Source organism: Giraffa tippelskirchi, chromosome 6, assembly GCF_054371585.1.
Source record: "Giraffa tippelskirchi isolate mGirTip1 chromosome 6, T2T-mGirTip1v1.2.pri, whole genome shotgun sequence".
Classification (NCBI taxonomy): Eukaryota; Metazoa; Chordata; class Mammalia; order Artiodactyla; family Giraffidae; genus Giraffa; species Giraffa tippelskirchi.
The window spans coordinates 107318172-107344595 of record NC_137280.1 but is presented as its reverse complement, the minus strand read 5'-3'; the positions used below and the strand labels follow the sequence as shown (position 1 = coordinate 107344595).

At 39.8% G+C, this 26424-nt stretch overlaps 1 protein-coding gene across 3 annotated transcripts; it reads left to right on the top strand.

The window, feature by feature from the left end:
- The first annotated feature begins 1454 nt into the window (after positions 1 to 1454).
- On the top strand, positions 1455 to 26424 carry ZNF475 (zinc finger protein 475). 3 transcript variants are annotated; one of them, XM_081499060.1, is made up of 4 exons: positions 1455 to 1541; positions 14829 to 14912; positions 23397 to 23577; positions 26253 to 26424. In XM_081499060.1, exons 2-4 carry the CDS (start codon positions 14829 to 14831, stop codon positions 26402 to 26404), a joined length of 417 nt encoding a protein of 138 aa, XP_081355186.1. In that variant the 5' UTR covers positions 1455 to 1541; the 3' UTR covers positions 26405 to 26424. The 3 variants fall into 3 exon arrangements, with proteins under 3 accessions (XP_081355186.1, XP_081355187.1, XP_081355185.1); XM_081499061.1 differs by lacking the exon at positions 14829 to 14912; XM_081499059.1 differs by lacking the exon at positions 1455 to 1541 and having other exon boundaries at positions 14848 to 14912.

Sequence of the window (26424 nt, the reverse complement as noted above, 5' to 3'; positions counted from 1 at the left end):
GTTTTATTTGTGATGAATGTGTATGTCTTAAGTTATTAAACACAACTAACAGTCATCGATAGAGGAAGATTTGAGCCAAGATAATATCTTAAGACAGTGCAAGCAGATGGAGATCTATTTATACTATATCTCTATCATTCATTGAAAATCATTCTTTGTTATAGTCATTTGTAACTATAAGACTTTATTATTTTCTTCCCAAATAGAAAATAAAATTTCTATGAGAGTGGCAAAAAAAAAAAGTGCTTGTGAGACATCAGCTAGATAAGTCAGGCTGAATATATAAGTTTGAATCTCAAAAGAGGAAGTGTGCTGGGGTATATACTTGTGCATTGTTAATATACATTTTAAGTCATCAGAATGAGTGTAGGGCTCGAAAAATCAACCCAGGACTGACCCTGAGGCACAGTATTTAGGAGTCGGAGGAGAAGGATCTGGAGAATGACTGACTGGAAATGCTAGAGAAATGACTTGAGAGTATGGTGCCCTGAGAACTGTGACAGGAGAAAATGTGGAGAATAAGGGTGTGGGGAACAGTACGCAATGCACAAAGGTAGGATGAAGGATGGAGCAAGGTGAATGCCAGAAAATCTATTTGATTTGGCCATGTGGATTTAGTTTGACAAACTTGGAGAGAACACATTCAGAGTCATGATGGGGGCTGCAGAGCGTATGGGTGACATTGGATGTGTTTTGAGAAATTTGGCTTAGAGATCAGGAGAGAAATAATAGGTAGGCTAGAAATAGAGATTTTTTTGGTTAAGAGAGGTTCCCTTAAAAGTTGGGAGCTTGTAGACTATATTTGATTATTTTGGATCAGGAGCCAGTAGAGAGAGGAAGGTTAAAAAAAAGCAGGAGAGGTGATAAAAGCAAATGTAAAACCTGAAGGAGAAATGGGAACCAGGGCTGGGGTTCCAACCTGTGAAGTGGAGGGGTTTAGTACCAGGGGATGTTTCTCTATTTCAGGAGGAGGTTGAATGCAAGTGAAGGCAAGTTTGTAGGCTGTTGGTGGGAAGATAAAGGAGCTACAGTCTGTTAGCTTATATTTTATATTTTCTCAGTGAAATACCAGGTAGGCTTATCAGGACTATCAGATGAGAAAGGGAGATGTGTAAAGAGAGAGAAAAAAGTGAATCTTAAGGGTCTTCTTAGTCCTTTGTCTATTCATGCCTTCGGTTAAACTGAGTTTCTGAAATCAAGACTAAGTCTCCTTGAACCATTTGCCTCTGGTTCCTAAACACAAGAATGACTTGGAACTCTTCAGAAGTGGTAGAAAAAAGTTCAGGGTGATCCTTCTGGTGGTTCCTACTCATATATTCATTTTCAGTGGCCCTAGTTCACCTGTTCAGACTCATCAGTGCTGATGTCATGAAAACTAGGCTCGACCTCACAAACCACCTTTGATGATGCTGCCAGCTGGGCCACTAATATCCGGCTTCATGTGCCATTTCTTCATCTTTTCTTGGTGCCAACCATGCCTGCATATCAGGGCAGCATTCTAGGATCCCACGGCTCTCAGGTGAACTAAGCGCAACTTTAAGGTAATAAGACCATTCTCTTCTGCACTGATGGCTCTAGAAGCCAAACCAAAGGACTCTATGTATGTATAACAGCGTGTTTGAAATATGTGTTGAGGGTGAGAGTTATACATTTTAAAGCAATAGTATCATCAATGAAATTGATATATAGCTTCCTAACATAGAAATTTGAAAATAATACTCACCTATACAAATTATACTCTAACATATTCATTTTTAAAATTTAACTTTATTTTTATTATATTTATTTATTTTTTAATTGAAGAATAATTGCTTTACAGAATTGTGTTGGTTTCTGCCAAACATATTCATTTCTAAAAGTAAGCATCAAATTATATATCGTATATCCATAGAGAGAGAGGCCATAATAGATATAGCTGCCTTTCTCAGAGCCCAAAGATGAAAGCAACAATAGATGGTCCTGCCTTGGTGCTCCAGTATGTGCCTTTCTGCTTCTCTGAAAAGAAAAATACTGATTGTAACCTCTGTGAAAGGAGAGGATCACATATTACAAATTCAAATATTATTTCAAGCCTAAAATGAACAGAACTACAATATGCTGTACTCTCAAGGAATTTATCTAGCTTAAACGTGTCTTCCTAAGCCTCCTCTCCATGTTACCTTCATCTCCCTTCTTCCAGTCCCAAACACACACACATCCACATTTTCCAGTGATAGATGCTTAGGAAACCTTTATGTAATGACTGAACGGATATACAAAGTTCTTAGAAATCCACATTCCAAGGTCAACAATCAAAATCTCTCCCCAAATTCTTAGCACTCCACCAAAGGCAGTGTGACACAACCTTGAAAAAGTTCCATTGAAATGGAGGTAATTGTCCAATGAACAGGCTCTCACTGCTAGATGTGAGGACAAGAGCAACTTTATGAAGAGCGAGATCATTGACAGAATTTGACATAAGACTCATTCTTTTACTTTCCCTTTATATTATGTAACTCATCTCCTTCTTACATCCATTGTCTCTTTCACATATTTACCTTTCTGAGGCTCTTATAGGCAGAGAAGCTGTATTCTTTAGTCACTAAGTCATGTCCGACTCTTTTGTGACCTCATGGACTGTATTCCGCCACGCTCCCCTGTCCGTGGGATTTCCCAGGCAAGAGTACTGGAGTGGGTTGCCATCTTCTTCTCCAGGGCATCTTCCCGATCTAGGTATCAAACCTGCATCTCTTGCACTGGCAGGCGGATTCTTTATCACTAAGCTACCAGGGAAGCCCTATAGGGAGAGAGAGGTCCTGCAAAATTGAAGAAAGGTCTAATAAATGGAAAAACTCAACGAATTTCCAATAATCCTACTCCAAGCATCAACTCTGATGCCATGATCCTGTCATTAAAAGTCCCTAAGCAACTTTCACATCTACCTTTGTTTAAGCAGAGAAGGTAAAAACATAAAGAGATCACTTGTCCCAAACTAAAGCTTCAGGAAATCAGAGGTCAAGGGAAGAGAGAGAGAGAGGAAAGGGAGAGACTGGAACCAAAAACTCTGATAAGAAAGGAGAAGACAACAAACAAATAATAAAACTGTTTCTTAAGGACAGAATCCTTTCTGTCTTATATCCAAGATGATATCTTTCTTCTTTTCATTGGAAAACTTCTTTCCTGGGCCTTTCCCAGAGCTGGGGGCCCTCTAGCATACAAGCTGTAGACAAAGCTGCTGCTGCTGCTGCTGCTGCTGCTAAGTTGCTTCACTCGTGTCCGAGTCTGTGCGACCCCATAGACGGCAGCCCACCAGGCTCCGCCGTCCCTGGGATTCTCCAGGCAAGAATACTGGAGTGGGTTGCCATTTCCTTCTCCAGTGCATGAAAGTGAAAAGTGAAAGTGAAGTCACTCAGTCGTGTCCGACTCTACGCGACCCCATGGACTGTAGCCTACCAGGCTCCTCTGTCCATGGGATTTTCCAGGCAAGAGTACTGGAGTGGGGTGCCATGGCGTTGGAAATAACCCTGCTCCCATGTTCCAGGTCAGATAGTGCCCCTGCTGTCCTTTTGTTTTCTCTCTAACTTCAGAAGCTGGAAAAACTGAGTGCCTGCCACAATTATTAGGTTGTTCCTGTCTTCCCTCATTGCTTCATTTTACCCGTGACCCGGAAGCCATCTGAATATGAAGGTCAGGCCTGGAGCCAAACTGAAGGGCACAGGAACCAAACACCAAGGACATACCCATTTTCTTCAGGGAAAGTTGTTCTTACCAGAATTTGCCAAGAGGTTGAGTCCATACCAAAAACACCTCACTTTCCAACCAATATCTTTCCAAGGGATCAGAAAACAAAAACAGGAACACTTTTATCTCAAATGTGAAAAGAAAAAAGAAAAGGAAAAAACTTTAGCTAAGAAACTGTATTCCTTTCATAAACAGACACTCTCATTTGGATTTCATTCTTTGACTTCTATTTTTCAGCCTTTGTTATCTCAGGATGAGCAAGTAAATAACTAAAATGCCAAGCATATATTCAAAATACCAATAGTTTGTTTTTAAAAATCAGGTACATGAAAATCCTCTAATGTTAACAGCATTTCCAAATGAATGGCCAAGTCTTTCGTATTGTTAAAAGGAGCAAAACAAATCCTCAGATCACATGTAGCAGACTCTTTAAGAGTTGGCCAATAGACAGGCTGGATTGGAAAATTCCTTTACGTGGCATCCAGTGATTTCCAAAAACAATATAATTTCAAACAACGATCCTTCCAGATGTGACATTTGGGTAGAATTGTTTGAAAACACTAGAAGTAAATGTGAAATACCAGTGGTTTTGAGACAATCAAACCGCAATTGTTGAGGTTTGAGACTGAACTACACAGTTACTCCTATATATTAAAATGCTATTGATATTTTTTCTGTATATGTAGGACATGCCTGGGGGGAATGGAAACTTGATTATACACTTTCAAGCTCAGTCAGTTTGCTTTAAATTGTTTTAACTGGCCGCAGGCAAAGTTCTGACTTTGGGAATGGCTTTAGATCACCTGGATCTCCTTTCCCTTTCATCACCTTCAGCATCCCCTTCTACCCTTCACAATCCCATCCGTTGATATTGTTGGAAGGGGGTTGGGAAAATCTGATAAAATTCTTCATAGAAAACTCTCATAGGACTGATTACATTTTGAAAGAGGATCTGGGTAGAAAGCAGTTTAATCCAAAGGAATGAGTTTTTGAGGTAGTCCAGAGAGCAGAAGTAGGAATTTTGTGGATTTCTCTCAAATCCCATGCAATGGCTGACTCTGTGAACCTGTAAGGCAGAGCATGATATTCAGCTGACCAAGGATGACCTTGCCCCTCATGTTTCTAGAAGCTGCTGAAATCAAACAGATCTGGAATCAGATGACAAATGCACAGAGAAATCACGTATCTCTGAACAAATTACTTCTCCCTACCTCAGTTCCTCCCAGCAAGAGGTTAAACATGAGAATACCTGCCAAAAACCCGGGATCATGTCTGACAAGCAACCACATGTCAATACCTCCCTATTTCCTTCACAGTGGCAGCGCGGGCAGCCTGAAGACCTAATGTCTGCGTGAAAAGCAATTTTACCATTTACTAACAGCTCAGTACCTCAGTCTCCTGGTTTGTAAAATGGGAATACTGCACTTTATCCAGAGGATTATTGTGAGAAGTATTAAGATAAATCATCTTAAGTGCTTACCACGGGGACTGGCACTTAGAACGTGCCTCGTAATTGTTAGCTGCTTCTTGGTCGGACATTTTCGATATTGGAATATACACAAGGATTTCTCTCTATTTTATATTGGGGTATGGTTGCTTTCCCAGTGGCACTAGTGGTAAAGAATCCACCTGCCAGTGCAGGAGACACAAGAGTTGTGGATTCTAACCCTGGGATGGGACAATCCCCTGGAGGAGGGCATGGCAGCACACTCTAGTATTCTTGACTGGAGAATCCCATGGACAGAGGAGCTTGGCGGGCATGGGGCCGCAGAGAGTCAGACACTGCTGAGCAACTGAGCCCTCAAGCAAGCATAGTTGCTTTACAATATTGTGTTAATTTCTGCTGTACAGCAAAGTGAATCAGCTTTATGCATACATATATCCCCTCTTCCTTGGAGTTCCTTCCCCTTTAGCTCACCACAGAGCATTGAGCAGAGGTCCCTGTGCTGTACAATCCATTGTCAGTCACCTATTTAATACATAGTAGTGCATATATGCCAATCTCAATCTCTCAATCCATCCCAACCCCTCTTTCCACCTGGGTAGCTGTACGTTTGTTCTCCATGTCTTACACAAGAATTTCTAAGAGGTTTTGCTCTTTTTTCCTCAAGTATAGGGAAGAAAAACTTTCCCTCGTATTTCCCCGTCTGACCTTACTGCATGCTATGATATGCCTTGTGCACTCACCACAAACATTTCAATTATTTGGCCTAATAGAAGGGATAAGGAGTATGGAAAATCTAAAACAGAAGCTATGGCCCAAATTCTTTATGTTCATTTTGTCAAGCAGAAAGAGGAACACTGAATGGAACACCCATTCAAAAACTGCACAGTCACAGAACGACTCCCTCAGGCCTTGGCAGGGTGGTCCCCGCTTTAGACAACCTGGGATCCAGCTAGAAGTGAGGGAAGCAAAAAATCCTCCAGCAAGTAAATGACTTGAGGGTTGTACACAGTTACTGGGTACATGTGCTCTTGGACTCTGCTCTCTTCATAGAGGGGTTTCTTTTGCCTATGGATAGGTTTCTAGCCTCCTTTCAAGTTCTGTTCAAATTGCCTAAGTGCTTATATTCAAAGAGAGCAGGGAAATTTCAGTGTGACAATCACTAATATATTGCTGCCTACTTGTTTTCTAAAGTGCCTGCCCTACTTCTTAAATTCCAGAGCCAGAGGTTCATTCCTTTGACTCAAAGCACTGATTCCATAGGAAATCCCAGCTAAAATGAAAAGATCCCCTAGATAGGGAGCAAGCCATATCTAGCCACTGGCACATTCATGCAAATTAACTAAGTTTAGCTCATTTCTTAGAAATTAAATATAAGGCAAATACCTTTTGTTGAGATAAGTGGGACACTGTGAATATTCACTGAAAGGACTGATGCTGAAGCTGAAGTTCCAATATTTTGGCCACCTGATGCGAAGAACCGACTCATTGGAAAAGACTCTGATGCTGGGAAAGATTGAGGGCAGGAGGAGAAGGGGGCGACAGAGGCTGAGATGGTTGGATGGCATCACTGACTCAATGGACATGAGTTTGAGCAAACTCCGCGAGATGGTAAAGGACAGGGAAGCCTGGTGTGTTGCAGTCCATGGGTTCGCAAAGAGTTGGACACAACTGAGAGACTGAACAACAACAAAGTGGAAGAGAGAGTGGGAAAATAGGCTACTCAGTCACAAAATCATATGCTTTCAGGGTTTGGCAGCTGCATGTAGGGCCATAGGGAGTGGTAGAGAGTGCGATATCCATGAAAGTAAGTCCCACCTAAGGATATTCACATTTGAAACTTCTAAGAGCATCGTGTCAGTCAAATAAAATATGAATGTCCATTGGCTGAAATTGTGCTGAGTCCGTCAGTTTACAGTCTGAAATCCAGAATATGAAGCAGAGAGGAGGTAGTTCTATGGTGTAGCCTGGATGAGATGCTGTAAAGAGGACAGCCTGGTCATAAAGGACCCATGACAGGACCCACAGAGTTGTGTAGTGGTTGAGCACAGGGACCAGGCACACGGGCTTCATGCCAGGGCTTAGGGTAACTCACACCAGCTGCCAAACACCATCTGGATCACCTGTGGGAGACTCCAGAACAGTGAGGCCTTTCTTGTGGGTCAGATATCTGGGAGCCAAAGCTTTTAAGAATTTTAAGGACCACAAAAAAAGTCCAGGATCCTAGAGAGGTTTCCCATTTGGAAAGCAATCTTCGGAACTAATCAGTGTGAGTTCAAACGTATCAATGGGCAGAGAGGTCAAGAAGGCTTATTCCACGCAGCAAGTCCCTTTCTTCCTTTGTTTCTTGACTAATTTCAAGGGGAATGGGCTCTGTGCACCCCAGTGAGGGGTCTGTCGACCCGACTTACTGCCTCAGGCAAAGAGCTTAGGAAAAAAATTAAAAATATTTCCCAAATAAAGGTGGTGAATTTAAGTACAATCATTCCCACCATTAGGGCTAGTTCTGGTTCTGTCCCTAGCACAGTGCCTGGCACATGGCCTGTAATCAGAGTCTTCTTCCTGAACAGCAGCATCTGGGCTACACTTGGACCACCTCCTGTGTTGCGGCCCTTTCCTCCCAGTGCATTTCCGGTGAGTGCCAGTCTCATCTGCCGACTGAGTCTCAGCTGTGTTTTCAGCAGAGGTCTCTGGTTTCTTTCTGCTCACAGGGCAACTTCTATATCAATATTTAGAACAATTGCATAATTGGCTTTCATGAAGTTGAAATGCCTATGATTTAACCCAGATATGTGCAGAAATGACCATACTGTGCTCATGACCAGTCACACTCCATCTGAGATACAAAGTGCACACTGACATACAGGGCCAATTCTAGGCCATGTCCTGAGACAGGAGGGCAAGGATTGGCCTGTGTGTGCTTTCCCATGGTCACCATTTTAAAATATTATATCTAGTGACTTGCATCGTTACAGATTAATGATCACAACTAAGATGGTTTGAAAGCGTCTTAAGGTGAGGCACTTTTTCGTATGTGACTCAAAGTGGTGGTTCGGGGCACAAGGACTGTTTCCTTCCCAGGATGTTTCCACACTTCTAGTTTCCCTGATCTCTTTGTGACTCAGGTTAATCAGTGTCTGCAAATGAACACAGGGCATGTGGCTGTGTTGTTACAGGGATGTTATCATGCAACCTAAAAGGGAAAAAAAAGGACCATTAAACTTGCAGTAGTGTTTGTTTCTAAGTAATGTGTGAAATGTGTTACTTGGGGGAAAGAACCAGGCATTTTATTTACATATATATTTGGTAATAAAGACATCTTTTGCATTTCCATATGGCTGCTTTGGCCCAGCCCCACTAAAATAGCCTCTCCAAAACCAGCAAGCCAAACCAGCAAATGATAGCAAATAAATCCAGCGAACTGCAGCCTTCCAATGTGCAAATGTGGGAGGCTTCCTTTGTTCCCTGGTAGCAGGTAGGTAATTATACCTGTGACCTTTTAGAGGCACAGGGTGGGGAAGCATTTGGGAGGCTGGATATTAGACAATGATTTCTCAGTCCAGCCACAGTCGGCAACATAGGCCCCAAGGAATGGTTCAGTCCATGCATCCCCCAAACCGACTTTTTGGCTGTCACTTTTCAATACAAGATGGCTCATACCTTACAAGTCTCATCCAGTTATTTGTGAATTTATTTGTTGGTGAATGCAAGCAAGCCAGGGAAACAAGTCTGAATAAAATAAAACTATCAGGAAGAGCTATCTTATGTTATGGTGGAAACAGACTTGTGCTAAATCCTGTGTTCAGATTATTTTTCCAGGCCTTTGTAACTGAATTCTAGGATTTCAGTTAAGTTGCATCATGCAAGCATTTAACTAATATATTCAACTATAAACCATTGACAAAATAAAATAGCATTATTGTAATAATGTAATTTAAGATAGTCAATATTTATTTTGCATTGTATATTGATTTTTTGCTATGCAAAGTTGTATTCATTCCTAATGTTAATGTTAATACCAATTACTAATTGGTTATATTACTAAACTGTATTATATACAACACCTTAAATATCATCATCATCAGTCATTTCAGAAAGTAATTTGGACTCCACTTGATTTTTCCTTTTAGAACTGATTTTTTTTTTTTTTGTTCCTAGCACTTTCTTTTTTTTTTTTATAAATTTATTTATTTTAGTTGGGGGCTAATTACTTTACAATATTGTAATAGTTTTTGCCATACATTGACATGAATCAGCCATGGGTTTACATGTGTTCCCCTTCCTGGACCCCCCACCCACCTCCCTCCCCATCCCATCCTTCTGGATCATCCCATTGCCCCGGCCCTGAGCCCTTGTCACATGCATCGAACATGGAATGGTGTTCTGTTTCACATATGATAATATACATGTTTCAATGCTATTCTCCCAGAACGTCCCACCCTCACCTTCTCCCTCAGAGTCCATAAAATTGTTCCATGCATCTGTGTCTCTTATTCTGTCTCGCATATAGGGTTATCGTTACCATCTTTCAAATTCCATATATATGCATTAGTATACTGTATTGGTGTTTTTCTTTCTGGCTTACTTCACTCTGTATAATGGGCTCCAGTTTCATCCATCTCAGTAGAACCGATTCAAATGTATTTTTTTTAATGGCTGAGTAATATTCCATTGTGTATATGTACCACAGCTTCCTTATCCATTCGTCTGCTGATGGACATCTAGGTTGCTTCCATGTCCTGGCTATTGTAAACAGTGCTGCGATGAACATTGGGGTACACGCGTCTCTTTCAATTCTGGTTTCCTCGGTGTATATGCCCAGCAGTGGCACAAAGATAGAAATATAGATCAATGGAACAAAATAGAAAGCCCAGAGATAAACCCACGCACATATGGACACCTTATCTTCGACAAAGGAGGCAAGAATATACAATGGAGAAAAGACAATCTCTTTAACAAGTGGTGCTGGGAAAACTGGTCAACCACTTGTAAAAGAATGAAACTAGAACACTTCCTAACACCGTACACAAAAATAAACTCAAAATGGATTAAAGATCTAAACGTAAGACCAGAAACAATAAAACTCCTAGAGGAAAACATAGGCAAAACACTCTCCAACATAAATCACAGCAGGATCCTCCATGACCCACCTCCCAGAATATTGGAAATAAAAGCAAAAATAAACAAATGGGACCTAATTAAAATTAAAAGCTTTTGCACAACAAAGGAAACTATAAACAAGGTGAAAAGACAGCCTTCAGAATGGGAGAAAATAATAGCAAATGAAGCAACAGACAAACAATTAATATCAAAAATATACAAGCAACTTCTGCAGCTGAATTCCCGAAAAATAAACGACCCAATCAAAAAATGGGCCAAAGAACTAAACAGACATTTCTCCAAAGAAGACATACAGATGGCTAACAAACACATGAAAAGATGCTCAACATCACTCATTATTAGAGAAATGCAAATCAAAACCACAATGAGGTATCATTTCACACCAGTCAGAATGGCTGCTATCCAAAAGTCTACAAGCAATAAATGCTGGAGAGGGTGTGGAGAAAAGGGAACCCTCTTACACTGCTGGTGGGAATGCAAACTAGTACAGCCACTATGGAGAACAGTGTGGAGATTCCTTAAAAAACTGGGAATAGAACTGATTTTATTACCTAATCTCTGCTTAAGTTTTGACTCTGAAGTTGATATTTTTTTATTGTTTTATTATTCTTATAAAAATGACACTGTTATAAAAGTATAAAATTAGCATAAAAATTACCCACAATTTAGGTTGACCTTAGTGAATATCGTTCCAGACATCTCTCTATGTAAATAACATGTAGACATGCATATTTTCATTGAAGTGAGGTCATCATAACAAAGTTATTATTAATAAAGATAATATATTTAATTTTACTTGAATTCGACAATAAGAGCCAAATGAAACTGATGATATTGCTGAATGTCAGAAAAATATTTCTTCACTAAAAGAGTGTTAGTTTTTAAAGGACCCACCAATGTTAAAAAACAAAAATAAGTTATTAAATAATTTGTTTAAAGTTTTAACTCCATATTTTAATGTTATACTGCTTTAATTGACTGTTTGCCATGAAAGTCAGAGAATTTAGTATCATTAACATCCTTTCACCTCTCCCTCATCAATTTTTGTAAGGTATTTTTGTCAAGACATGTTGCTTTTCTATTCTCTTTTCTAACCATAATTTCTATAGTCTTTTTACCTTAGTTCTGTGTTTAAATGGATTCATTGCCAGTCTTATAAATTCATATTTCTCCATATGGTTTCACGGTTTCAATATTTCTAAGCTTTATTTTTGCTGTTGTGGTTTCATCTCTTGATTGCTTATATTTTATGAATTGATGTTTTTCAAAAGTGTCTGTAGTTTATTGACTTAAACAGGGACATTTGAGAGAGTAAAAGAGGGCACTATTAATATTAGTCAAGACAACAGGTACATTAGGGACTGTTTTATGCAAAGCAGAACTTAAGATCTTCCTAAAGCCAGAGGTGGTATATTTCACAAGTTCTTGCAGACTTCCACTCAGTACTTTTTGAGGCATTTAAACGGTGCCAAATGACACCTTGCACAAAGGAGCGTCTATTTGAAAGGAAAAGTTTGACTCTGACTAAAGACCCAACAGTTCCCTTCCTGGGATAATGGATGGGCCTTAGGGAGTCCACCAGTCGTTCTAAGTCATATCCATGGTTCTTCATACATGTACGTTTTCTGGGGAGATGGCCATTCCACCCTTAGATTTTCAAAGGGGCTAATGGCTCCATATATGTGACTAATTGATATTTCACAACATATCTCTCCAAAGTTACATCATTGGAGAATGTTCTCCTAACTCTCCTATAAATAATACCACACAACTATAATTTCACTTATTACTACTTAGTATTTATTGTGCAATTAACATAAGAAAAAACCAAATGTAGAGTGTTTCTGATCTTCTGTAAAACTGCTAGTAATAAATTTGTGTGCATGCTGTGTACTTAGTCATGTCCAACTCTTTGCAACCCCCTGGACTGTAGCCCACCAGGCTCCTCTGTCTATGGAATTTCCCAGGCGAGAATACTAGAGTGGGTTGCCATTTCCTGCCCCAGGGGATCTTCCCGACCCAGGGATCAAACCAGCATCTCCTGCATTGGCAGGTGGATTCTTTACCATTGTGCCACCTGGAAAGCCTCAATAATAACTTCCACTTTAGTTTTTAATATCTCTTTCGTTAAGGTTCATGCAATAGTATTTAATGTTAGAACTATTTTTTTCCTTCTGACCATTTTATTATATGTTCTTTTATAAGCCCTATTAGCTATTTAGTTGTGTGGTTCACTGTGGTTTTCTTTCTGCCTGAACACGTAGGGAGGTCATTGAAAGCTATTTGAAGTGATTTGAAATAGGTATTCTAGTCTAGGTTTTCTGGACCTAGGTCCATTCCTCTTCTATCAACACCTCTCAAGGTTATCCACTAAATCACTCTCTTTTCGAGATCCTTATTTTTTCCCTTTTGACTCAATGGTGATATTGCAAACTAAAAACAAATGAATGGATGACAGGTCATCTACACTGATTACGAGGAAAGCTGTTAAATGTCCACTTCCCTTTGCATTGCGTAGTCCTGGCCTAAAAGATGGAACACGAGGCATTCCTGACAGAGAAAAGACATTAACTAAAGAGAGAAAAAAAAAAATGCTGCATGGAAAATAGAATAATAATTGCAATAGTGGCCAGCAAAATGATTAAAAACATATGAAAGTTAGTTGAAAGAAATATATACATATGAAAACTTCCCCTGAAGTGTTCAATTGCCTCTGGCTACATCCAACCTAAATAGACTTTCCCAGGACACTGAAAGACAAGAACAAACTGCAATGAGCCCTAATAAACTTGCTGTGTAGCGGCATTTATCAATAGTTGCCCCCCCCAAACAGTTCACATCAGAAATAGTGCCTATGTCGATTTCAGAGATTAACTTTTTAAAATATCTTTTTACCCTGATGTTAAAAAAGTAATGCCTCATCCCCAAAATATGAGCTGAGATATTGACAGGAAAACTGCTAATCTAATCCTTTGCTCTGCAGAAAGTTTAGACAGCTTGGCTTCCTCTTTGCCACACTCCCCTTTCATTACACTTCCTAGAGTTGGCTGGCTCTGGCAGTACCCATGTATACAAGCCCCCTGGGCACACCTTCCCACACCCTTGCCTCGCTGAGCTATGCCAGTCACAGTAGCACACTAGCCAAGAAGGGGCTTTCTACTCTTTCCGCTTATAATTTGGTCTCTTCTTCCTGTCTTCTTAATCCCCCACACATCGACTTCCATCTGAAAACATAAAGAGGCTGAAGAGTAAAACCTTGGCAAATAGGGCAGCGGCAGTAACCACAAGTTGATTTTTCAGCTTTCTCTGAAATTTCAGACTGACAGTTGTGAAATTAATGAACAGTAAAAGAGGTTCTCTTATCTCCATTCAGACCCACGGGGATGGATTTTTCTCTTCAGCTGTGTGTCTGGGTTGCTTGCACTTCCCTGGAGCATAGCTTTAAGAGTAAGATGCTCAAAACTTAAAAATATGGAGTATGTTGCAAGTTCAACTGCAGTTCAACTGCAAATATAGAGCATGGGGCAGGCTTTGGAAAATAAAATACAAGACATCTTAGCCTTTTTATGGTATTAATTTTCTCCCACATCCCTGTAAGTTATTTTGTGCATGTCTTCTAGCCTCTGTGTCTGCCTATTTTTTTCTAATTTTTCCTCCCAGAAGAAATCTTATGACAATGTGACATGAATGTCTTCGTTTATGACCCATACCGTTTATTTTGCTTACATGCTTGGTTAAGGTTCATACTTTACATATGGAATTTTTATAAATTCATTATTCTCAAGGTCAGAAGAATAACTCTCATTTTAAAACTTAAAAACCTGCAATTGTCTTTCAAGTAAGTATATACAAATAGTAAGGAAGTTTTGGCTGTTTTTTTGGCTTTATTCTTTCTCTTAGGTCTTGAATTCCCCAAATATTTTTAAAGTCACTTTTCAAGTGTTAGACTTTGCTACATGGCTACATAGGTCAGTATAGAAAGATAGAATAAAAATATTTTTTCCTCAAATAATGTGCTGTTTTAAAGACTCGAATCATCCAGGAAGTTACTCCACTTTCCATTTCACTTGGTCTGTATTCGCTGCAGATTTACTCATCTCGAATCTGTTATTTCTGCTTGGGCCTTCAGAAGTAGAAATATGTTTCCTTCTGATTTTGATCTCGCCCTGTGCTTTTTCCACTGCAGTTATAACCCCCAACAATCTTGTTAAAACCAAGCTGATTCTAAAACACACACACACTTTACCATATTTTATTTCCCCAATGGAGACCACACCACCAACTTAATTTGGTACTGCTTTCATGCCACCCAGTGCTATTTGAGAAATATTAAAAAAAAATCACTTAATTTCACTGAAATTTCTTGCAGCTCAAGAAAATCCATCCCCATGGGTCTGAATGGAGATAAGAGAACCTCTTTTACTGTTCATTAATTTCACAACTGTCAGTCTGAAATTTCAGAGAAAGCTGAAAAATCAACTTGTGGTTACTGCCGCTGCCCTATTTGCCAAGGTTTTACTCTTCAGCCTCTTTATGTTTTCAGATGGAAGTCGATGTGTGGGGGATTAAGAAGACAGGAAGAAGAGACCAAATTATAAGCGGAATAATGGGCCTTTTCCATTATTCAGTGAGTACTCTTCCCTAACTGAGTCACTATAACATTTCCCACAATGCTTAATCTCAGTATTTTTCACTATCCTATTTCCCAGGATTGGAATCTCTTCATTCTCTGAAGACTACTTTGCCTCATACTTAGAAGACTACATTCATTTTATATTAGCTCCACTAGTGCCTCCCTTCTCTACAATAACCTTTCTCTAAATCCATTTTATTTTTCTTCCTTTTTCCCTTTCCCATTTCTACACCCTTGATCCCATCTCCACACCCTGGATCTCATCTCCTCCTACCTCCTCAGAGAATTTTTCTATTGATTATCTCTTTTCTCTCAGGACCACAGTTTCTTTCTCTCCTCCCCATATACTCCTATCCTAACAACAACAACAAAGCAAATCTTTAACTCTACTTCATTCTCAAATATACTTTCTGCAAACCTTTTGAACGTGTACTTCTCTTCTTCTTGATCTAATCTTTAACAACTAACAGTTTAGTTTTTATTCTTTACCACTCCATTGGAACTAAATTATCAAAAGTCACTGGCTTATAACCTACTGGCCACCACATTTACCTGCCTTTCTCAACCACCCATTACTCCCTGGAGCATTTGACAGACTCAATGATACCAGCTTTCTGGAACCAGAAGTGTTTCCAGAATTGTGAATGGAGTCTTTTTTCTCCATGCCCTGTTTTTTTAACTTTGAAATTGAACCTTTATCTCCTTAGGCTTAAATTTCCCCTGCTCAATCTCCTTATTGTAGATATTCTCCCAGGAATTTTTCTCCACTTGTCCTGTTCTGGAATTTTTTGGTTTTAAACCTCTTCTCTGTGCAAATAGTTCTGAATCCCACTAATCCTGAAGTATAGGCCTCTGTTTCTTATTTTGGCTGGGCTTATTCATGTTTAAATTCCACTAATATGTCAAACTCAACAGTTCCAATACAGAATCTCTTTTCTCTCCTTCCCCAACCTGTCTTTTCCAATTTCTCCCTTTCTTCAACTGACATCACCATCTTCCCTGTCATCTAGAATAAAACATTGGTGTTTTCTTGGACCCATGATTTACTTGGGCTTCCCTGGTGGCTCTGTTGGTAAAGAATCCACATGCAATGCAGGAGACCTGGGTTCAATCCCTGGGTTGGGAAGATCCCCTGGAAAAGGAAACAGGCTTACGCACTCCAGTATTCTGGCCTGGAGAATTCCATGGACTATTCCATGGGGTCACAAAGAGTCAGACACGACTGAGCAACTTTCACTTCACTTCACAGAGCCATGAATGCTCAAGCTCTCATAGATATGCTGCCTTGTTAGTTCTTTTAGATACTTTACAGCCACACAAACTTTCCTGAATTGAAGTTACAGGCTATTTCCCTGACTCTCTGCTTCCTATCACTTACAAAACAAAATCCAGATCTTAGCATGGCATTCAAAGTTGTTCACAGCATGGCTACAGCCTACTTGTTTGGTTCTAGTTCTCAGTGCTAGACTGAGCATCAGGCAAACTGAATTATTCACTATTCTCTGTAACCACCTCCAGATTTCTGTCCATGGGGCTTTGCTCCTGCTGTCTTTGCTCAGCATCCAAAAGTTTTCTCCATCCTTTTCAGTCTTTTTTTTTTTTTTTAACTTTTATTTATTTATATTTGGTTGCACTGGGTCTTTGTCGCTGCCCAGGCTTTCTCTAGTTGTGGCGAGCTGTGGCTACTCTTTGCTGCCATGTACAGGCTTCTTGTTGCCGTCCCTTTTCTTGTTGTGGAGCATAGGCTTTAGGCACACAGGCTCAGCTCTTGCAGCATAAGGGCTCAGTAGTTGCAGCTCATGGGCTCTAGAGCACAGACTCAGTACTTGTGGCACATGAGCCTAGCTGCTCCACAGCATGTGAAATCTTCCTGGACCAGAGATTAAACCTGTGTCCCCTGCTTTGGTAGGCAGACTCCTATACACTGTAACACCAGGGGAGTCCCTTCCCAGCCCTTAGGATCTAAATTTTGCTCATTCTTCAAATGCTACCGCCTTAAAGCTTTTCCTGATCTTCACAACTGGAAGAAGATTTCCAACATTTCCAACCTCTAAATTTAAGTACATTTTAATAATATAGTCATACTATTTTCATTGGCTTAGTGTTTATATGAAAAAATTTCTCTTCCTTTTACTTGTAATCTGTTTGTGTCTTTATGTTTATAAAATGTGTTTCTTATAAACAACATATAATTGAGTGTTGCTTTGTTTTATCTAGTCTGTCAACCCATGCCTTTTACCTGTGTTCTTTGGTCCATTTACATTTACTCCAATTATAGATATATGTATGTAGAGATATATATGTAGAATAAAATCTACCACTTTGGAGTTTTAATCATATTTGTTCTTCCTGCCTTTTCTCTTTCCTTCTTTTTTTTTTTAAATTTTTATTTTTAGATCCTCTGTTCTTCTTTTCTTATCTTTGTTTGGGTCATGGTTGACTCATCAATCCTTAAAAAAAAATTCTCTCTTCTCATTGATTTTTTTACTTATGCCTCTTGGCATGACTTTATACTTTAGTGATTCTTATAGACACTAAAACATGCATCTTTAGCACATCACATTCTATGTTTAAAAACTTAAGAAAAAAATCTAAGAATTCTATGACAATCTATTTCCAATTTTAGTCCCTATAATTTGTGTTCTTGTTTACTCTGACTTTATACAATAGAGAATATAAATTCCATTTTCTTTTATTATTTTTCTTAAAGAGGCCATGGTCTAAAGCAATTTTATCATATATATGTACAAAAATACACACACATATGTGTCATACATATGTATTTTGTCATATGTATGTATCAGTTCAGTTCAGTTGCTCAGTCGTGTCCGACTCTTTGCGACACCATGAACCGCAGCACCCCAGGCCTCCCTGTCCATCACCAACTCCCGGAGTTTACCCAAACCCATGTCCATCAAGTCGCTGATGCCATCCAGCCATCTCATCCTCTGTCATCCCCTTCTCCTCCTGCCCCTAATCCTTCCCAGCATCAGGGTCTTTTCAAATGAGGCAACTCTTCGCATGAAGTGGCCAAACTATTGGGAGTTTCAGCTTCAACATCAGTCCTTCCAATGAACACCCAGGACTGATCTCCTTTAGGATGGACTGGTTGGATCTCCTTGCAGTCCAAGGGACTCTCAAGAGTCTTCTCCAACACCACAGTTCAAAAGCATCAATTCTTTGGTGCTCAGCTTCCTTCACAGTCCAACTCTCACATCCATACGTGACTACTGGAAAAACCATAGCTTTGACTAGACGGACCTTTGTTGGCAGAGTAATGTCTCTGCTTTTTAATATGCTATCTAGGTTGGTCATAACTTTTCCTTCCAAGGAGTAAGTGTCTTTTAATTTCATAGCTGCAATCACCATCTGCAGTGATTTTGGAGCCCAAAAATTAAATTCAGACACTGTTTCCACTGTTTCCCCATCTATTTCCCATGAAGTGATGGGACCAGATGTCATGGTCTTAGTTTTCTGAATGTTGAGCTTTAAGCCAGCTTTTTCACTCTTCTCTTTCACTTTCATCAAGAGGCTCTTTAGTTCCTTTTCACTTTCTGCCATAAGGGTGGTGTCATCTGCATATCTGAGGTTACTGATATTTCTCCCGGCAATCTTGATTCCAGCTTGTGCTTCTTCCAGCCCAGTGTTTCCCATGAGGTACTCTGCATATAAGTAAAATAAGCAGGGTCACAATATACAGCCTTGACATACTCCTTTTCCTATTTGGAACCAGTCTGTTGTTCCATGTCCAGTTCTAACTGTTGCTTCCTGACCTGCATACAGGTTTCTCAAGAGGCAGGTCAGGTGGTCTGGTATTTCCATCTCTTTCAGAATTTTCCACAGTTTATTGTGATCCACACAGTCAAAGGCTTTGGCATAGTCAATAAAGCAGAAATAGATGTTTTTCTAGAACTCTCTTGCTTTTTCAATGATCCAGCGGATGTTGGCAATTTGATCTCTGGTTCCTCTGCCTTTTCTAAAACCAGCTTGAACATCTGGAAGTTCACGGTTCACGCACTGCAGAAGCCTGGCTTGGAGAATTTTGAGCATTACTTTACTAGCATGTGTGATGAGTGCAACTGTGCAGTAGTTTGAGCATTCTTTGCCATTGCCTTTCTTTGGGATTGGAATGAAAACTGACCTTTTCCAGTCCTGTGGCCACTGCTGAGTTTTCCAAATTTGCTAGCATATTGAGTGCAGCACTTTCACAGCATCATCTTTCAGGATTTTAAATAGCTCAACTGGAACTCCATCACCTCCACTAGCTTTGTTCATAGTGATGCCCTCTAAGGCCCACTTGACTTCACATTCCAGGATGTCTGGCTCTAGGTAAGTGATCACACCGTCATGATTATCTGGGTCGTGAAGATCTTTTTTGTACAGTTCTTCTGTGTATTCTTGCCACCTCTTCTTATTATCTTCTGCTTCTGTTAGGTCCATACCATTTCTGTCCTTTATCGAGCCCATATTTGCATGAAATGTTGGTATCTCTAATTTTCTTGAAGAGATCTCTAGTCTTTGCCATTCTGTTGTTTTCCTTTATTGCTTTGCATTGATCGCTGAGGAAGACTTTCTTATATCTCCTTGCTATTCTTTGGAACTCTAAATTGAAATGGGAATATCTTTCCTTTTCTCCTTTGCTTTTCACTTCTTTTCTTTTCACAGCTATTTGTAAGGCCTCCTCAGACAGTCATTTTGCTGTTTTGCATTTCTTTTCCATGGGGTTGGTCTTGATCCCTGTCTCCTGTACAATGTCATGAACCTCCGTCCATAGTTCATCAGGCACTCTGCCTATCAGATCTAGTCCCTTAAATCTATTTCTCATTTCCACTGTATAAATATAAAGGATTTGATTTAGGTCATACCCGAATGGTCTAGTGGTTTTCCCTACTTTCTTCAATTTAAGTCTGAATTTGGCAATAAGGAGTTCATGATCTGAGCCACAGTCAGCTCCCAGTCTTGTTTTCGCTGACTGTATAGAGCTTCTCCATCTTTGGCTGCAAAGAATATAGTCAATCTGATTTTGGTGTTGACCATCTGGTGATGTCCATGTGTAGAGTCCTCTTGTGTTGTTGGAAGACGGTGTTTGCTATGACCATTGCGTTCTCTTGGCAAAATTATTAACCTTTGCCCTGCTTCATTCTGTACTCCAAGGCCAAACTTGCCTGTTATGCCAGGTGTTTCTTGACTTCCTACTTTTTCATTCCAGTCCCCTATAATGAAAAGGACATCTTTTTTGGGTGTTAGTTCTAAAAGGTCTTGTAGGTCTTCATAGAATCGTTCAACTTCAGCTTCTTCAGCATTACTGGTTGGGGCATAGGCTTGGATTACTGTGATAATGAATGGTTTTCCTTGGAAACAAACAGAGATCATTCTATCGTTTTTGAGATTGCATCCAAGTACTGCATGTGAGACTCTTTTGTTGACCATGATGGCTACTCCATTTCTTTTGAGGGATTCTTGCCCACAGTAGTGGATATAATGGTCATCTGAGTTAAATTCACCCATTCTAGTCCATCTTAGTTAGCTGATTCCTAGAATGTTGACGTTCACTCTTGTCATCTCCTGTTTGACCACTTCCAATTTACCTTGATTCATGGACCTAACATTCCAGGTTCCTATGCAATATTGCTCTTTATAGCATTGGACCTTGCTTCTATCACCAGTCACATCCACAGCTGAGTATTGTTTTTGCTTTGGCTCCATCCCTTCCTTCTTTCTGTAGTTATTTCTCCACTGATCTCCAGTAGCATATTGGGCACCTACCAACCTGGGGAGTTCCTCTTTCAATATCCTATCATTTTGCCTTTTCATACTGTTCATGGGGTCCTCAAGGCAAGAATACTGAAGTGGTTTGCCATGCCCTTCTCCACTGGACCACATTCTGTCAGACCTCTCCACCATGATCCATCTGTTGTCGGGAGCCACATTAGGCATTACTGACAAAATGGAGGCATGGCCCCAACCCCCTCTCCTCATCCCGCAGGCACGGTCCCGGGATGAAGGAGTTAGGTCTTGTGATTCTGACTTGTCATTTCCTTCCTTCGGTTGAGTTGGCTGGAAAAAATGTTAAGGTGCTTATTGTTTTTGCGAGGAACATGAGAAAGCACAAAGCCTTCTGCAGTTATGCCCAGGAAATAATCCATAAAGTTAACCATTGACATTTGTTCAAGGATCTTTACAAAGAATGTTCCAGGATGAGCACATAGGCCGCAGCTTGAGGCCATGGGAAGGATTGTTATCTGAAACCTGGTTGTGAGGGAAATGTTTATGGCAAAAGAAGTTTGCTGAGTTTAGGGTTTAGGAATAACTAGAATAGTTAGAAGCTAAAAGTTTAAGATATGTTGTGGTGTTGGCATATTTTACTATAGCTTATAGAGACTAGGAATTTTAGAGATACTAGTAGCTAGAAGCCTTTTTAGGAGATAATGAGCTTAAGATACTAGGGACTAGCAGGATTTAGAAAGATAGGAAATAAACTGAGGAATGTGGTATGCAGCCCAGAGACAAACATGAGTTACAATGTAATCACAAGGACACTTAAGAGGGAACTCTGAAGGATAACAATGATTTATGGAGACAGTAAATCTGGTTGAGGGGAAACTGAAGATGTCAAACCTCTGACCTAATGCTTTTGTAAAAGTATAAAAGAAAACCTGATGCTTGAAATAAACATGCAGTCCCACACTTTGAGTCAGAGGCTGCATCATTCTCCACCGACACCGCTCATCCCTTCAGGCCAATTCCCTGGCTGCTGGAGCTGGACTCCGGCAGTCTGTCTTGGGTGGCCCCACATGGCATGGCTTAGTTTCATTGAGTTAGACAAGGCTGTGGTCCATGTGATCAGATTGGCTAGTTTTCTGTGATTATGGTTTCAGTATGTCTGCCCTCTGATGCCCTCTTGCAATACCTACCATCTTACTTGGGTTTCTCTTACCTTGGACGTGGGGTATCTCTTCACGGCTGCTCCAGCAAAGCACAGCCGCTGCTCCTTACTATATGTATGTATAGTATACTGCTTTTATCTCGGATTAGTACATGGTCTAATTCTCTAGCTTTATCATCACAGTTAGGCAGGCCCTATGTTCCTGAATTGGTGAGGTTTCTCTCAATTCTCCTGCCTCTCTCCAGTGTTGGACTGTCACCCCGTTACTAGGTGTAAGACCCAGTGGGTGGGAAAATTTATATAGATGGTACCTGTATGCTGCACATCAGAAGAGTTCACACAGCTGTCCTGCCCTTATTTCTGTGGCAGATGACTGTTGTTTCTAATTCCTATAAAGTTGGAGTGTTGGAGGTTTTCTTTTGTTTGTGCTGATCCACCCTTAAACTGATGCAGTGTTTTTTGGTTCATTAGTTTACCTTGCAACTTTTAGTAGCCAATCGCTCAAAAATTTCTGATTTGTTCTCGTTGAGGTGGGAGAAGTGTTTCTTGTAATGTTCTATATCCTAGTCAGAAGCAGAAACTCCCTATTGGGTTATATACGTAAATCTTCCTTAGATTTGGTTCTTCCAGAAACAAAGGTTAAGAGAGGCCAGGTGATCCCAGGAACCTCAGTCAAGTAGTGAAAGAAGAAACAGGGAAGAGAAGGAAGTGTGTCAATGAGTAACTGTGGTGCAATCCCACTGGAGACTTCTGGAGAAAACAGCCTAAGTGTGCAAGCTGCGTCTTTATCTACCAACTCCCATCTGTAATTGATTAGTTGTCCTGTCTCTGCTGCTGCTGCTGCTGCTGCTAAGTCGCTTCAGTTGTGTCTGACTCTGTGTGACTCCGTAGAAGGCAGCCCACCAGGCTCCTCCGTCCCTGGGTTTCTCCAGGCAAGAACCTGGAGTGGGTTGCCATTTCCTTCTCCAATGCATGAAAGTGAAAAGTGAAAAGTGAAAGCGAAGTCACTCAGTCGCTTCCGACTATTTGCGACCCCATGGACTGTAGCCTACCAGCCTCCTCTGTCCATGGGATTTTCCAGGCAATAGGTTAAGTCTATGCCAGATCAAAAAAGGCAGAGAATCACAGGTGCAGCAGAAGTATTTTACATGAAGGGATGAGAGAAAGGCTACAACAGTGTCTGTTAAAAACTCTCTCTGTGCCTGTAAGGACATTTATTACTTAATTTCTCAGGCATATTGAGGTACTGAGAAGACGATTCATGCCTGATTTATCTTTGCATTCTCCAAGCATGGAGAATAGTCAGAAGACAATCAATCCGTATTTATTAAATGAGAAAATACCTTTTATAAAGTACCAATATGTAAAATTCTGGCTAGTTCTTCATTTCCTATTCTCCTCCCAAAGCAACATGCTCACCCCCACCTCAGTCACCCAGACAATATATTTTTCTCTCAACTGCTAAAAAGGTTAATCTCACCAGAATGTTTAGATTTTTAAAAATTTATTGATTTTTCTAGCTAATTTAAATGTAGTATAATGTAAAGGTATAATTTCAAAACCTGCTAACAGGCATTTTGTATTACTTGCAGCCAACAATGATAAGACGTCCACCAACAGTTGTTTGCTATATTTGTGGTCGTGAATATGGAACAAAATCGATTGCCATTCATGAGCCACAATGTCTGAAAAAATGGCATAATGAAAACAACTTCTTGCCTATAGACCTAAGGAGGCCAGAACCAAAGAAACCAGAAGTCAGGACCATTACTGGTAAGTTTTTGGAAAACAAAAGACTTGATTGTATAAGGGAAGACTTTTCTCTCTAAACTTAAAAGAGTAGAGATATTCTTTTATTACTTGCTCAAGCAACTGAAATCAGCAACATTTACTGTCTTGGCCATAGCCAATAGAAAAAAACAATTCCGAAATGCCTAACCAAGGGGTTGTTTTCAGATGCTGAGACACAAAGAAGCTGTATCCTGGCAAAATGTACAAGGAGAGAGACTCACTGAAAATTGCTGTATTTCCCAAAAGTTACATTCATATATTATCAAACACAATACTGTAAAAATGTGAAGCTTAACCTTTGGGGACATCTAGAAACATGTTTTCAAATATGAATGTGTCTTAGTGTTCAAAGAGCAGGGGTTGCAAAGTGAAATACTTACAAGGTCCACTGGTCAGATTCCACAATTGAGCACATTTGTCCACGTGTGGAAAAGGGGAAGGTGGGAACCATGGGGAACTGAGAGCACTGCCTTTCTCTAAAGGAGATGGCTGCTACCCAATTCCAGCTGGTGTTATCCTTAAGAAACTTAGTTTAACTTCACTGTGATGTATCTTTTAATAATATAAAAGAAATTGGAAATCTTGACTTCTATATGAAATGTCCAGATTTTAAAAATTTTGCAGTGAATACTTTGTAAAACACTGCACAGGCCATATGAAACCTGAACTTCATAAACTGTCACGTGTGGCCTCATTACAGAGCCTTATACTTACTCATTTAGGGTGAGAATGAAGTAATTCAGAGAATTTGCCATGCCAGCTCAGACTTGGTCATCGTCTACCATTGTCATATTCTCAGTTGATCTCGTGATTCCTCTCAAAGGAAAACCATTCTTGATTTTAAGAGACGTATCATTCAGTTAATTGATTCTCTTTATGTAACCATAGATTTACATATCTAGAAGGTACCTTGGAAGCCATTTAGTACCAATTAGCTCAGAGCACTCTTGTTAGACATGTGACCCAAAGAGAGTTTTCTAATAACCCACAGAGTGGAATCTAGATTGTCGTGATCTAGACAATCTGGTCTGGTTCTAGGCTACCAGAACTCAACTACTCAAAGTCCTTGCCAAAAGGAGAACTCTGCATGCCGGTGGGAAGAGAGCGCAAGATGAAAATATCCATCTATTGAAATTAGAGCATTTGCACAAAGAGATTGTTTACCCCTTTGAGACTCTCTTTCCATCATTTCTCAACTGGTAAAAAAAATCTGTTTCCTTCACTCCTGATCTTCATCACTTTCTCTGCTTGAGCAGAGTTATCACAATACTAGAAGAGAAGAGAAACTACTGGTCTGAAAGCCCTGGAGGGTTCACCAATTTCTTGATTGGTTACAGACGGAAAAGCCAGGTCCTATAATTGAACTTTCTACAATTTTCCTCTGGGATCCATGCTACTGTTCTTTCTGAGGGCGCCCTTCCTCTCTGGGTGAAGAGAATTCCCACTGCAAAGTAAAGACACTAAAACTTTTAGAAATGTGATGACTCATCTTCAACTCTCCATGAATACTTGGGAATTTTTGAGCCCATATTAAAACTCATGAGTAAGGAGAAAGTCAGTACCATTCTTTTTTTTAACTGGTTTAAAGCACCCAAAATATACATTCATATCCTGCATAGATAGTGACACTTCCTTTATCCAAGGGAGAAATACTAGATGGTCCTGTTGTGCTAGAGTTTAATTTCCTATGGAGGATAAAAAGAAAACGAACATTAGTAGACTTGTTAAAGAATTTAATATTGGCTACATTTGTATGAACCACTAGATAGAAAAATCATATGAGAACTGCCTGGGCTTTAATGAAAAAAATATATGCTGTGAAAATATTTTTTTAAAAACTATGTGATATATTTTTGAGTGCCTGGCTACATTTGAGGGGGTGCTTTTTTTGGGCAATTCTAAGACATAGTCAATTAAGTGTACCAAAGCCATTCTATTTAAATAAGTTTTATTAAAGTTAAATCCCACACTGTTTCTCTAAAATAAACCGATATGCCCTTTTTTCCTATGCTCTGTCAATGGAGATTATACATCTCTCAGCTGTCTTTGTTGCTTTCTTAAGGACACTTCTTTTTGTCAGCTTAACTATCCTGTTTGCATTCTTCACTTTAATTACTTAAAGAATCTCTGAGTTTATGGCCATAGAGAGATGGTAAATTTTTAGGATATAATTTGTCTTAAATTCACTCTCAGCTGTCAGTTGTGGGCTCTAAAAACATTCAGAAAGATTACAGAAGAGGAAAATAGAGACATGTTCTTTTTCTTTTGAAAGCTTATATTTAGAGTCAACTGAAAGAAAGCCAAAAGTTATATTTGCAAGATAATAATGTGTAAACAAAGATGTTAATAATTAGTGAAGAATGCATATCACAATACATAAAACAATGTCTTCCCCTTTTTAAAATTCGAGGACTGAAAAACCTCTGGTGCAGAGCTAACGGTTCTCAGCCCTTAAAAGACTGAGCAGCACTTTTTTTTTATTTTGGCAAAAGTAATATAATTTGTTTAAAAGCCTCAGTCAACAGGTATTTCCTGAAAATACTTTCCATAAAAAGTAGAGTATGGTTCTCCAGAATGAAAACTGATCCATTTTCCCATTTTCTTTTTCTTTTCTTTCTTTGTTCTTTTTTTCCCTCTGTTTTTCTTTAACTTTTCAGCCAAGGGTTTCTATGATCTCGATGCCTTAAACGAAGCTGCTTGGACAAGCGCCCAGAGCCAGTTGGTTCCCTGTAATATTTGTGGGCGGACCTTCCTGCCAGACAGACTGATTGTTCACCAACGATCCTGTAAACCAAAAGTCGCCAAGTAAAGCCCTTTCTCCCTGCGAAA

Excerpts from the sequence above, each read along its gene's own strand:
- ZNF475 (XM_081499060.1), top strand. The coding sequence starts at position 14,829 with ATGGAAGTCGATGTGTGGGGGATTAAGAAGACAGGAAGAAGAGACCAA. Across the intron at positions 14,913-23,396 it reads TGGGCCTTTTCCATTATTCA|CCAACAATGATAAGACGTCC; the intron begins GTGAGTACTCTT and ends TATTACTTGCAG. Across the intron at positions 23,578-26,252 it reads AGAAGTCAGGACCATTACTG|CCAAGGGTTTCTATGATCTC; the intron begins GTAAGTTTTTGG and ends TTAACTTTTCAG.